Here is a 13,475-nt window from a genome sequence, read left to right as displayed (position 1 = left end):
ACTCATAAACAGAGATGGTTGGGCTAATATGGGAGCAAAAATGAGTGCCATACCCACCCTCGATTGCTAGGCCAATGTTTAGGGTTAGATATTTATTATTGTACTAGAACACAAATGTCCTTTAGGGTTACATGCCCATGAAAAAAAGAAAAAAAAAAGCTTAGGGTTTTATGGTTTAAACCTAACACCACTCTCTAACGAGGGCAGTCCCCTACACACTCCAATCAAAAACTATTTATATGCGAAAGGCATCTTTGATTCTGCCATGACAAGACAAGCACTATTTTATTTAATCCCATCTTTAGCAGAGCGTGGAGATAACGTGTGGGGAAATAGTAAAACTTTTACTATTGCCATCTAGGGTTTTCTTTTTTCTTTTGCCCTTGTACAAGCCTCACAAGAGAGCTAATGGATGGTGATAAGAACCGCACATTCTTGACACGTGGGTGTTTTCTATTGGCTAAGCCTCACTTTCCACGGCTTCTCTCAACCTTTACTCTCTTTCTCTCTCTATACGTATATGCCAGGGATTGTATCATGTGCATGGTTATAACATGACATGGTCATGGGCATGTTTTTTTAATTCAAAATAAAACCTGGTTCCCAAGACAAAAGTTAAAAACTCACTCTCACTCTCTCTCTTTATCTCTTCTTCTCTCTCTAGCTGAAGAATCGAAAACCTCTCTAAAAAGCTAGGTTTTTAGAAACTTCGCGCTCTAATTCTACACAGTCACCTCTGAATCTCAGCTTGTGATTTATATCTTCTTCTTGATGACCAAATGCTCTCTATGATGATACCTTTCTTTGAACTGGCCGTGAAGAATTGAAGTCAAGTTCGTACAAGATCGTAGCTTTTGATTTTCTAGTGAGAAAAGGTGTGACTTTTACTCGAATTACTCTTTTTTATACTTCTGGGTGTTTTTTATTGTTGATGTTTTGTTGATTCGTGTGGGTTCTAGCTGTGGTTTAGCTTGTTTGTTAGTGTTATTTAGGTCATTTCACTGCTTGAAGCACGTTAAGTTTGTTCATTTCCATGCGTTTTATCATTTCGGCTCTTTCTGGGGTGTGAATTGATTGATTTTTGGTATATTTCATGGGGATTTTTTTGTGTGTTTCGTGGCTATTGAATTTGTGTTGACTGTTTACTTATGGTCAATTTGTGTGGAAATGAAACCCTAAAGTTTTCATTTTATAATTGAGGTCCATGATTGTAATAGTTAACTTGGAGCTTTTAGAGGATGTTTTGAATTGGGTTTATAGTTTTTTCTTGTTTTAATTGACAGATTAATGACTTCTATTCTTGAGTTAGCACTGCTAGTTTTATGTAACCCTAATCTATGATTTGTCTTACTGGGGTTATTTCTTGAATTAGTTTGTAATTAAAATGAAGGGATTTCATTACATGTTTGATTATATTCTATGTGAAGCACTGATATGGTAAGTGAAGATTTATGTTTGTTGTGATGAAATCTAGGGTTTCTCTAAGTTTTGCTTTGTGATGTCATTTACTTGTATTTGCAAGTGGTTGTTATTTTATGTGCTTAATCACTTTAAATTATAGAATTTTGATGTGTTACTTGATTTAGAACGAAAGCTAGAAGGAATCTTTGTTTTTAGTTTACATTTGCTAATAATTATGAACAAACCCTAAGGTGTATGTTTGGACCATCTCTTAAGATCTTCTGATCTACTTTGGAACTGTAATGGCTTGTTTTGATTTGCCTGTCATCCATGTTGTTTTAAACTGAATAATTTTGTAAGTTTAGCATATGGTGTTTTTTTTTTTGATAATAATCTAGTGTATTAATCATTAGCATATGATAATATACATTATGACTTAAGATTTGTATTGTGTATGCATAGGAAATTTGTCGTTTGGCAGTTGTGCTATATATCAGCTTCCTTCTACCATGGAAAGGACTATGTTAGTGGAGAAGAATCATCCTGGTAGCCATTCAAAACTTGTCTCCAAGGTGGAATCATCTATTAGGATCGATTCCATAACAATTGACCTGGACAATGTTGATGAGAAAGTTGAGGCAGAAAAATGCTCACATTTTTCTATGCGGTAAGCCTTGATCCCAATCATTTGGTAGGATTAAAATTTAGTTTCTCATGTTACATGTTTTGGTTAAACACTAGCATTTTTCAGCATGTGGTCCATGGGAATGCTTGTCTGATTTTTGAGTTGTTAACACCATGCATATTTAGCTTCTTTACACGTTTTTTTTTTTTTTTTAATGATTTCTTTTTGTTTTTCATATTATATACTTTCTCGGGCTTTAACCTTTATATTTGTTGTTTGTTCATCATTGAATATACTACTGATGAGAACTAAACAATAGCCTTTAGTACTATTGATGAGATGCAAATGAGGAATTTGTTGGATACCTTTTAGTTGGCCATAATAATTAGCTAGCACCAATGGTATTCAAAACAAATCTGGAACAATCCATTGGGAACTGTCAACGAACTTGGAAGAGAAATTGTTACTTGCTAGTCTCAAGTATTGATTTCTGAAAGCATACAATTGAAAAATGGAGGAAATATATATAGCTCAGCATAAGATATTAGGAATTTTTCTGCACATAGTAATTTTCCATGTGCTTATCTCTTGTTGCTGCAAATTCTGAGTTACTGAAAATGAACAAAAAATTTCTTATATTCTGAATGCAGTGGATATGTATCTGAAATTCGTAAACGAGACTGGAAGATCTGTTGGCCGTTTGTGTCAGATGGTGACAGTAATAACTATGAGGAGCAAGCATGCCTTCTTCCTCCTTTACATGTTCCAAAATTCCGATTTTGGCGTTGTCAGAACTGTGTGTGGGAAGTTGATGCCACTGCGAACTGTTACGGAAGTACTGCTCTAAAATCATGCAGTACTGGATTCAAATCCACTAAAGTTTGTTCCCATGCACCAATCCTTGGTGATGATGCAATGCTACCATCTGATGTTCAGGGAGCTGCAAATCAAGAAATTCCCGAGGGAACACAGGCTGATGCTTTTGCCAGTTTGACCAATACCAGTAAATGTCATCATTCTCAGTCTATTGATAAGAATGAAAGGAAGACTAAAGATGAAAATGTTTCCAACATAGGTATTTACATATATGCTGAAATCCAAGCTTTGTTGCAGTATCATATAAATTAACTGTATGAAATCAGAATATTTTTTTTCCTGTTTTGCTCTTTTCTCAAGGGAAAAGTGTGGGTTCAGAAGATAATTTGAAGCAGGAAAATCATAGACTGGCATGTGTAGCAACTGAAGTTGTTTCAAGCCCAATTCAGAAGACAGATCTTACAGATAAAATAGGTAAAAGTGCTAAGTACTTTGACATACAATAGAAGCAAGAAAACAGCTTAACTTCCCAGTACCCAAATCAAAACATTGCATTGCTTGTACCTTCTCTCTAATAATAGTGCTTCTGATTTCTGCAAACAGCAGCTTTCAAGTCAAAATGTATCAACCTATGTGAGCCAGGCTGTGGTCATCATGAAGTAGTTGCTGCTGAGTTTGCTAGAAATCTTAATTGCATGGTAAACAATGCTACTGAAATTTGTGAAGCGGGAAAAGAAACTTCCATAGATGATCAATACAAAGAGATAATAACTCGTGGGGCATCTGGAGAAGCAGGTAACATTGATGATGGGGCACTCACTGCTGACAAGGATCCTGTGAGCCGCCCTTCCCTGGAATTAGATGAGTATGATGATCCTTCATCTGAAAGCACTGATATCATGGTTGGTAATAATTCTCAGGATGTTCACCATGAAAATTCAAGTGGTTTGCATCGTAGGAAAACTCGAAAGGTGCGCTTGTTGACTGAATTGTTGTGTGAAAATGGGGATGGAGACACTGATAACCAAACTCAGTATTCTCTGCCCCATGCCTTTCCTGATGCATCTGCTGGAGTTGACAAGGTTCCTGTTCTCCAAGGGGAGGTGGCTATCCAAGGCAAAGCTAGAAGGGGCTTGGGTCAGAATAGGAAAAGAAAGTTGCCTCAGGATGAAGATTCAAGATCTCCAGAGATGAGATCTACCAGTAAAGTGTGTAAAGAAGTTAGGAACTCAAAGAGAGATGGGGAAACAGCTGAACTCAGTGGGGGTTCTGAATCAGAAGAAGATGCATTCGGAAGAATGGGTTTACAAACTGGCATGAAGAGTCAGTGGGCCAAAAACAAAGTTGACAGAAGTCTTGTTGTAAGCAAGAAGAAAAACAAAAAGGCACTGAGTTTTGATGAATGTTTGTTCTCAGAGCTGTCACCAGAAAAGGCGCCAATTGAAATCGGGGAGAAAATTTCACCAGAAAAGGCCACTGCTGTTGATGATGTTTTGACCAAATCAGTACACAATGCATTTACAGGCAGAGAGATGGACTTTTTCCCTTTGCATTCTTCACAAATGGAGAAAAATGTTAATGATTACAAGAAGAAAGGAAAGATGCCTCTTTTTGAGGATTATCAGGTTTCCCCGTCTCCTTGGAATCATGGCATTCTCAGAGAAGGTCCAGTGATTAGGAAAGATGTGGGGACAATACATGCTGGACTTGTACCTGTTCCGTTTCATTCAGCAGAGGACACATATCTTGAAAAGGGGCTGGATCTTTCTCTTAACAGCTACAAGACAGCACAAAGCTATGATGGGAAACATATTCCACTGGTAGAAAATAGGCAAAGTTCTTTATTTACTTGGCAAGAGGGAAGTTCCAAAAATCAGGCAATGAGGAAAGCTACAGAAATTGAGCATGTGGGAAATTTCAATTTCACTTCTAAAATTGCCCAAGATGCACCTTTTGAGAAAGGAATACGTAGCGATCCCAGTACCAAGAGACCATCTTTTAAAATTCCCTTCCTCAGTGAGAAGCAGAAATACAACTTTCAGGTTGAAATTGGGGGTTGTTCTCTCATGCAGAAAAAGGTATGACCTCTGTTCACGCTGGTATTGTTGGAATATCACAGCATAGAAGGAGAGGTTTTTAGATAACTGATCGATTTGGGAACATTGCTTAATGCAATGGGAAAAGTCATGCAATTACTAGGTTGCAGGTTTGAGGCTGGAGAGCTGCCACATTGTACTAATGGTTGAAGGATAGGGACTGGTTCAAAATTCTGCCAGGAACCAAAGTCCCTTCCAAAACCTGACTTCTAAGGGATCATGGCTGGCTAATCATATTTTGCAGTTAATTGATTTGAAATTGAAACTTTCCAACCTTTAAAATAAACACTCATACTTTCCAATCTTTTATTACCTGAATGTTTTGTCATAGCATTCTCATTTCTGGTTTTTTAAAATGATTTATGTGATTATGGGTGTTTCATATTTATGGGAACTGGGTAGTTTAGCTTATTAGTGGCCATATTTTTTGTACATGTTTGGATAGGCTGCAGGCTCACATGCTTCATAGTATGGCTTGTCTGGATACTCAATTATGTTTCTCTTTGTTCCAGGACTTTTGTAATACCAAAAGCAACGAGAAAACCATTGGAATGCAGGAACATTCAGCATTTCCAAGGAAAGATATCAACCAAAGAGCTGATAAGTTGTCTGAACAGGGAGCTTTAGATGACATTCCAATGGAAATTGTTGAACTCATGGCAAAGAATCAGTATGAGAGGTGTCTTCCTGATGGTGAATATGAGAAACGCCAGTTAGAAACAACTAGTAGCTCAAGGAGGAGTCAGATGATGAATTTCAGTCAAGTATATGGGCTTGGAGGGTTAAGCTTATTTCATCAGGAAACTACTCAAAAACAGAACCCTCCAGCCAGAAGAAATGGCATAATAAAGATGGGTGAAATGGAAGAATCAACCAAACAGAAGGCAGTTGATTTCTTCTCTCAAGCTGATCGAAACTCATTCAATATGAGGCGACTGGAAAAAACTGGTTCCCCTGTGGGGTTTGGACCATTTCTTCAACATCAAGAGAAGCCATCCAGCAGAGTTCAACATTCTGCTTGCATTTCTAACGTCCAAAACATTTCTCAAAATTGCAAACAGATAGGGGATGTGGTGGGGAATAGATCTTGTTATGCCAATTTCCACACCCCAGGACCATGTAACACATGCCAGAGCATTCCACAGCAAAGTAAGGAAGCAAATCACCTTTGGTCATCAATGATGTCGAATCACATGCCTTTTGTTTATACCATTCCTCCAAAGTGTGTAACTCAATCTACCAATGTAAATGTGTTTCCTCATTCTTCTGGAAGTAACCTCAAGGAAAATATGAATGGGGATCGTGAGCTGAAGTTTTTGAATAAGAATGCTGCCAACCTGGGAAAGCAAAACAGGAATTTTGGTTCAGAAACTCTCATCAGGGCACGTTCAGAATACCCCTTTGCTGGAAAACATAATGGGATTGAGCTTAATCAGAAGCCAATAGGGTCATTAGATCTGTATTCTAATGAAACCATACCAGCTATGCACTTGCTCAGCCTCATGGATGCAGGAGTACAGTCCAGTGCACCCATCAATATGGATGTAAACTCAAAGTTCCTCAAGAGACCTTCCATTACACACAATCCTGAACCTAAGGAGTTTTCTAGGCTGGACACCGGGGCATTTAAAGCTGTTAATACTGTGAAGCACCCACCTCCTAATCATCATGGTAAAAATCAACTTGCAGAGAATTTCCGTGATCATATTCCTGTCATTCAAACAACAGCTGGTGCATCTTCTTCGTCAATTCTACATGATAAAGGTATTAGGAAGGCTACTGATTTTCCCATTCAAGTTGTTCAAGATAAAGATAAGAGAAAAGGCTCTGATTCACGCACACAGAATAAAGTAAATAGATCACAAAAATCAGCATATGGTGGTTTTGGCACCAACTGTGGATCCATTCCCGCTCATAACATGCAGACAATGTTTTATGGTGCTTCAGATTCTTCAATGTTTCCTTTGCCATTCCGTGCATTGGAAAAGCCAAACAAACACAAGTTGGAGTCCCCTGCTAACAATAGAACTGTTCACGCCCATAAAAGCAGTTCTGAGACTGAAGTTTGCAGCGTGAACAGAAACCCTGCTGATTTTACCGTACCGGAAGCTGGAAATATGTATATGATTGTAGGTGAAGACCTAAAATTTGAAAAGGAAGTTCCTTTTGTAAACGGATCTCGCTCACTTAAATTGGATGGGCCCAAACGACAGAGGAAGCTTCCTGCTGTGAAAGGCCGTGGACGACCTCCAATGTCACGATTGTCCTAAATTTCAATGCCGGTAGCTTTTTGAAACCTATACCAATTTCTGTTTGATTAATTTTCACTTCTTAACTGAATGGACAAGTAGATGGCTTCTTTCAGAAGTCGTTGCATGGCTTTTTTCCTGAGTTTCTTGTTTCATTTCAGCAGGTGAAGTCTTGCTTTCTCTTGCCAGCTTCTACAAAATCAGAATAAGTCAAAAGCTTTATGAAGATCAGATAGCAACTGCTGAAATTGATATTGATTTTGGAACCATGATTCCATTCACTCAAGGTCTTGTTGAGTTCTAACCTCTGCAACTGAGTTGCGGAAGCATAATGGGTGGCGTGTAAATACCTACAAATGCCTTGAGATCCACAAGTAACTGTTTATGTATGTACCTTTTCATTTCAGTTGTGTTTTGGTGTGATTAACCTGCAAGGTTCCAGAAAAGCCTGACATTTCAAAAGGGCTTCCTTCTACTTCGGTGATGGCTTTGGCTCCAGTCTTGATCAGGAAGTGGGAATGGAAATAGAGAGCAGGGAATTAGCTAGTATAATAATAGAACACCTCTAGCTGGAGATTGCCGGGTGTTCATCAACTCAGCCATTGTTGGCTGTACTGCCGTGTTGTAATTTATAAGGTAAGAAAATCAAAAGGAGACTTGTAATCTTTTGGAACATGAAGGAAAAAGACAATGTGTTAGGAAGATTTGGGTTAGCCGGAGACAGATCATGGAGACAGATCTTTCTGATTAACCTAATAGACTGGTATTTGGTTTCTATCAAAGAATTATTGAGAAGGATTGAGTAGTGCACCTTTTTTAATTTGTTCTCATAGGATTTTATTTATTTATTTTTTGTTCTAATACCAGCCAGAGCATCCTTTGAAAGGTCGATGCCTTGTCTAAGACAATATATATATAGTTATGGTTGATTGTCTGGTGAACACCAGTTCCCAAGCAGGAGCATGTTTGAATGAATACGGCAACGACGACATGACCGAGCTTTAGCTATGCTATTAAAAATATTTCACACTGAAAAAATGTTATTTTACATATTTTAAAAAGAGAACGCGAAAGTTCATGCGTTCCCTTTTATTTTAAAAACATCATTGTTGTCTTTCTTGATAAGCTTGAATCTAGGGCATCGACTTTTCATCTACTCTATAATTAAATTGATATAATATATATATATATATACACACACACAACATATTTACATTAATAGATAAAACATTCAAAAGTTTCTACCCATCACTAAAACATATACTACTAAAAGAATGTTGCGGGGGCTAAAAGGCATTAAATTTTAAGCTTGTTTGATTTTTTTTACCAGTAGCTGGCAAAGTAGACCTTCCAAAGTGGTGCTTTTAGAGGGTCAAATTCACCCTCTAAGCTTTTGTTTTTTATCCTTAAAAATTATAATTATTCCTACAGTCATTCATTCTCATTTTATTAATCTCGTGTGAAACACCACCCACTACAAGAAAAAATAAGTTATATTCACTAATAAATTGACAAGTTAAACTCTTTTCCTAAATTGAAATTAATTTCAATCTATATAACTTTTTTTTATTGTGCTATAAAGAATTTTATAAATAAAACACATAAAATGTTAAATGCAAATTATAATAAGGAATAAAACAAAATTATAATTGAAATTAGAAACACAATCTTATTTATACACAACACTTGCTCTAGAAAGGACAATGATATCAAAAAATCCGACAAATTAAACATCGTATCAAGTGTCTAACTGAAGCCTACACATTCCCATAAAGTAAAGTTTACACTATCACATTTATCAAAATTTCCCCTCAAACTCAAGATAGCGTATGTAGGACAGCCTGAGTTTGCAAACTAGCAAAACTGAATTTGGTCGTGATAAAAAAATAAAAATAGATCAAAGATCGAAAGCATGCCAGGCCATACTAGAATATGGCAAAACTAGTATGATGTGTTGAAACAAACCATGATATGTCAAATCATACGGGCTATGACCATGACATAGTGAAACATAAACCACAAGTAGCGTACAATGAGCCATAAACATGGTCAAACAGCTGATGTGCTAAAAAAAAACAGTCTTGGTTGGGAAATATGCAAGCTTATGGAATTGGAGAAGAATGGTGCTTCTACGGTTAAGTCAGCCACTCATCTAATCGATGAGATTTGTAATTTAAGGGCTGATTCTTTTTCAAATCTGCTTTGGAAGGGTTGGATGCCTCTTAAAATGGATGTCTTAATTCCTTTGGTTAATGCTTCAAGGTAGTCTCAGCACAAGAGGGTTCCTTGCATATAAACACATTACTCACCACAATGATGCACTTTGTCCATTAATTTTGTGTATCTGAAATTCAATCAATTCCTCATTTGTTATGAAACCTGGAGGTTTTGGATCTGTTTCATGAGATGGCTTGTTTACCAGGGTTATATGCTGAATTCAGTTGACACTTTCTCATGGGAATGGTATAGTATGGTGATTGGTGGAAAGTTTTAGCGAGGGCTATTTTCATGTTGTGTGTTCGAATTTTTTAGAGTATCTGAATAGCCCAGAATAAACTCTTATTTAAGAAGCAAGCTATAGATTGATCTTACAATTATGATCTTACTGTCTACCATCTTACTCAATAGATTAAAGGGGAGTACTCCTAATTTTACTTATACAAGCAATGACTTGATGAGATGTTCTAATAGTGTTTTGTTGTTTTCTAATAGGCATGTTTAGCTTTAGCTTTTCTTTCATTTCTTTTTCTATTGCAAGCTTTTCTTAGTTGTTATTCACTTAATGATGTTGTTTTAATAATGCATCCCGATTACTATATGAGGTAGTAGGTTCAAGGATAAAAATCTGGTTGTACGATGATGAGTGTTACGGTGCAAATCGCGTTCCATAAAAATTAAATTTTTTATGTTAAAAATTAATTTTTTTATATGTTTTGGATTGTTTTGATACGCTGATCTTAAAAATAATTTTTAAAAAATAAAAAAATATTATTTTGATGCATTTCGGCACGAAAGACACTTTGAAAAGCAACCGCAACCACACTCTCAAATAGGCATGGGTGTTTGTTTCTGTGGTTGCTTCTGCTTTTGAAGTAAGCCACAGAAAAAAACCATTTGATAAATTATAAAACGTCATTTACTATTTGTGGGCCCAATATAATTTGCGTTTAAAACGCAGGTTAACCGAAAGCAGCTTCAAGCTGCTTCTCTTCTTATGCCGTCTGTGGAGAGTGAATTAATTCACAAAAGTAAACAGTGCAGAGTGAATTAATTCACTCTCCATTGTTTATGACCGGACCGGGTTCGACCCAAACCTAAATGCATTGGACCGGGTCCAACCCAATCAAAAAAATTTAATTTTTTTTAATCGTGTTTTATTCGAAAAACTAGTGTTTAATTATTCAATAACACTACATAAATTAGAAGGAGATCACATGATGATGTAACATTTGCAGAATTTGATCGTAATCTCAATTTTGTTCCTGATGATATTTTACCTGATTTTGTTGCAAGCTAAAAAAACCATAGAAACTGTAGTCCTTGTCGGATGAATTTCGTACATGATGGAATTGTAGATAGTTTAATGGAATAATAAAAAATATTTTAAATGAAGTATTATTTATTTCATGATGTAATAGTAGTAGTTAAATCTACAATATTTAAATTAAAAACCATCAATATTAATATATATTTTTTTTAGTTATTTTATAACATCAATTTGTAAAACATTATTAACCAAATACATTAAACTACTTTTTGTTCAACCTCAATTGCAACCACAGTTTTAACCAAACATATATAAATATCAATTCAACCTCAACTAAAAGTGCTTTTTATAAAATATTTTTTTTCAAATCATAATCACAAAAATTACCACAATACCAAACACACTTTCGAATCTAGAATTGACAATGATATCAAACAATTTCATAAATTAAACCTCTTCCTTATATTAAGTCATAATAGAAGCTTATAAGTTAAATTTACACATTCTCTTGCACTTTAGTTAAGGACCTGAAATAATAATTTTTTATATTCTAGGAGTGAAGGTATTTTAGCATAGTCTAATATATAGGTGATGTGTTCTTGTTTGTAGCATTTTATTAGCTCTTATTTTCTATGTAACTTTGTTTTATGTTTTTATATTTAATTTTCAGTATGTTATAGTTTTAATGGTATTCTGGTTTTATCAATAAATATCTTGATTATTATATAAAAGAAAAGGGAGTCAAATTTACACAATCACACATATTATCTAGGAAGATGGAGTTTATTTACAAATTCTCTTTCATAGAAAAGTGGTGGTAGGAAAAACTAAGCCAGTAGACAATTAAGAAAACAAAAAATAAAATCTTGGTTCTTACAAACCATGTACGCAAGGTTTATAATCTTTCGTATCTCGGCATATATATACATCATTTTGTAATGTTGAATTCAAATATTTGGCTTTGAATGAAGCGTTACGTACAACTTGGTTATATAGAGAAAAATCAAAAGTTGTGTTTTATTAAAATAAAAATAAAAGATTGAAAAAAGAAAGAGAAAAAATAGATTAGAGAAGGGGGGAAATTGAAAATTATATTACATGTAGAATATTAAATAAATGTTAAGTCATCCTTATGGATCTAGATGGATCACGAGAATTATACAATAATTAATTAATGGGTGAATAACGACCTACTTATATATATTATTAGCTTTTTTATTCAAAGTTTACGTTTTCACACCTTTTCACTCTCCTGATGCTTATAATATATTAATATAAATTAATTTAACTATTAGAAAGGTTATTATTGCACACCTTGAGTGAATTTTTTTTATAAGCGAAATTAACAAGTTTAGCCAATAAATGGCGAGCAACCCCAAGGGTTACCAAAAGAACAGATACAGCAGCAGAAAATAAGAGCCCAGACAAACAACCAGCCCAGAAAATTATCTTAGAACACGCAGATCACCAGCCTCGGCCATTTCCTTTGCAGAATACCAACAGCAAACAGCTTTTTAAGAGTTCTTCTGATGGAATAGCTTAATTCGACAACATTTAATAAGCATTCTGCATCTCACAAAGCTTCAGCAATATGATTACAAAATTCCATAGCCTATTTCATGCTTCCAAAATGCAAGATCTCTCATATAGCTTCAGTTGTTCATCTAATCACCAACAACATGATTTCAACAACAATCACAAGATACTAGCAAGAAGATTGAGGTCCTTGTCACCAAAGCCTCCATGCAGGTAATGAGGATTCCACACACAACCGAGAGAATATATCCATAGAAGCATCAAATCCATGCTAGAAACTCATGTACTCTATCCACCCCTTGTTTAGCTAGAGTGTCAGCCATGTGGTTTGTCTCGTGTAAAATATGACAGTAAGATATGGAACCCAAATGAGAAGAGTACCGAGAAGCATGAATGAAGAGATCATGCAATTTCCATGGTCTGAGAGAGTGATTGTTCATCCAATTAACAACAGACACAAAATCTGATTCAACAAGTAATTCCTTGAAGAAGATAATTCAAGAGCTTTAATTACCGCAAGCAATCCAACTTCCCACCGTGGCAGAAAAAAAACCCCATCACAGTACACCATTATATATGGTCATGTAGAGCTCCATCAATACCAGCTGGTACAGTTTTACTCTTAGAAGGAGCCATCAACAACAATCCCTTGATTGAATTTATTAGAAAAGTATGTTGATACATATGGTTCTGATTAGTCATTTACAGATCTAACGTAATTAGGTTACACATATAGTCTGTCTTAAAGGGATATTTTTTAGATGGTGGCCTTATTCAACATAATTTTATATTACTTAAACTTTACAACAACTGTTTATCCTCCACTATTTACCTCCTAAATTCAGTCTAAAGTAATAATTTAATTTCAGAATTGTGTAGCAAGCTAGTCCTAAAACTTAAGTAAATCAAAAATAGATTAAAACCCATGTAAATTTGCATTAGATTAAAACTATATATATAGATACATGATATATTAATGGAGTCAACATTTGAATAAAAGTTCATGCAACTCGAAAACAGCTTGTCGAGCCCTTCTGTGAGTGGACCTGTGCCTTCCATTAAATCATTATTTTTTGTTCGTTATTCATAAATGTACCCGAATATGTTCTTTCGAGATAAATATTTCTTTCCGCATGTATAGATTCCACTTTATACAATTATTTCTGACAGCTTTGGTTTCAGATGGTGACATGTACAGCTTTCCTTCGACTCATCAGGATCAGAGGCTTACACATTATTAAAGACCAACTTATATTTAATTATCA

At 35.3% G+C, this 13,475-nt stretch overlaps 1 protein-coding gene across 5 annotated transcripts; it reads left to right on the top strand.

Annotated features, from left to right (window-relative positions):
* Window positions 1-606: 606 nt before the first annotated feature.
* LOC7471536 (protein EMBRYONIC FLOWER 1) lies at window positions 607-8,007 on the top strand. 5 transcript variants are annotated; one of them, XM_052454097.1, is made up of 8 exons: window positions 607-875; window positions 1,864-2,068; window positions 2,677-3,101; window positions 3,203-3,316; window positions 3,446-3,678; window positions 3,763-4,920; window positions 5,451-7,220; window positions 7,349-8,007. In XM_052454097.1, the coding sequence occupies exons 2-7, from the start codon at window positions 1,911-1,913 to the stop codon at window positions 7,206-7,208; spliced, it is 3,846 nt and encodes a 1,281-aa protein (XP_052310057.1). In that variant the 5' UTR covers window positions 607-875; window positions 1,864-1,910; the 3' UTR covers window positions 7,209-7,220; window positions 7,349-8,007. The 5 variants fall into 5 exon arrangements, with proteins under 5 accessions (XP_052310057.1, XP_052310058.1, XP_024460300.2 ...); XM_052454098.1 differs by having other exon boundaries at window positions 3,446-4,920; window positions 5,451-6,702; window positions 6,886-7,220; XM_024604532.2 differs by having other exon boundaries at window positions 3,449-4,920.
* The last annotated feature ends 5,468 nt before the right edge of the window (window positions 8,008-13,475 follow it).

The sequence above is a fragment of the Populus trichocarpa genome, chromosome 6, assembly GCF_000002775.5.
Source record: "Populus trichocarpa isolate Nisqually-1 chromosome 6, P.trichocarpa_v4.1, whole genome shotgun sequence".
NCBI classification, from domain to species: Eukaryota; Viridiplantae; Streptophyta; class Magnoliopsida; order Malpighiales; family Salicaceae; genus Populus; species Populus trichocarpa.
Note: the sequence above shows the minus strand (reverse complement) of the source record. Positions and strands in the feature narration are given on the sequence as shown.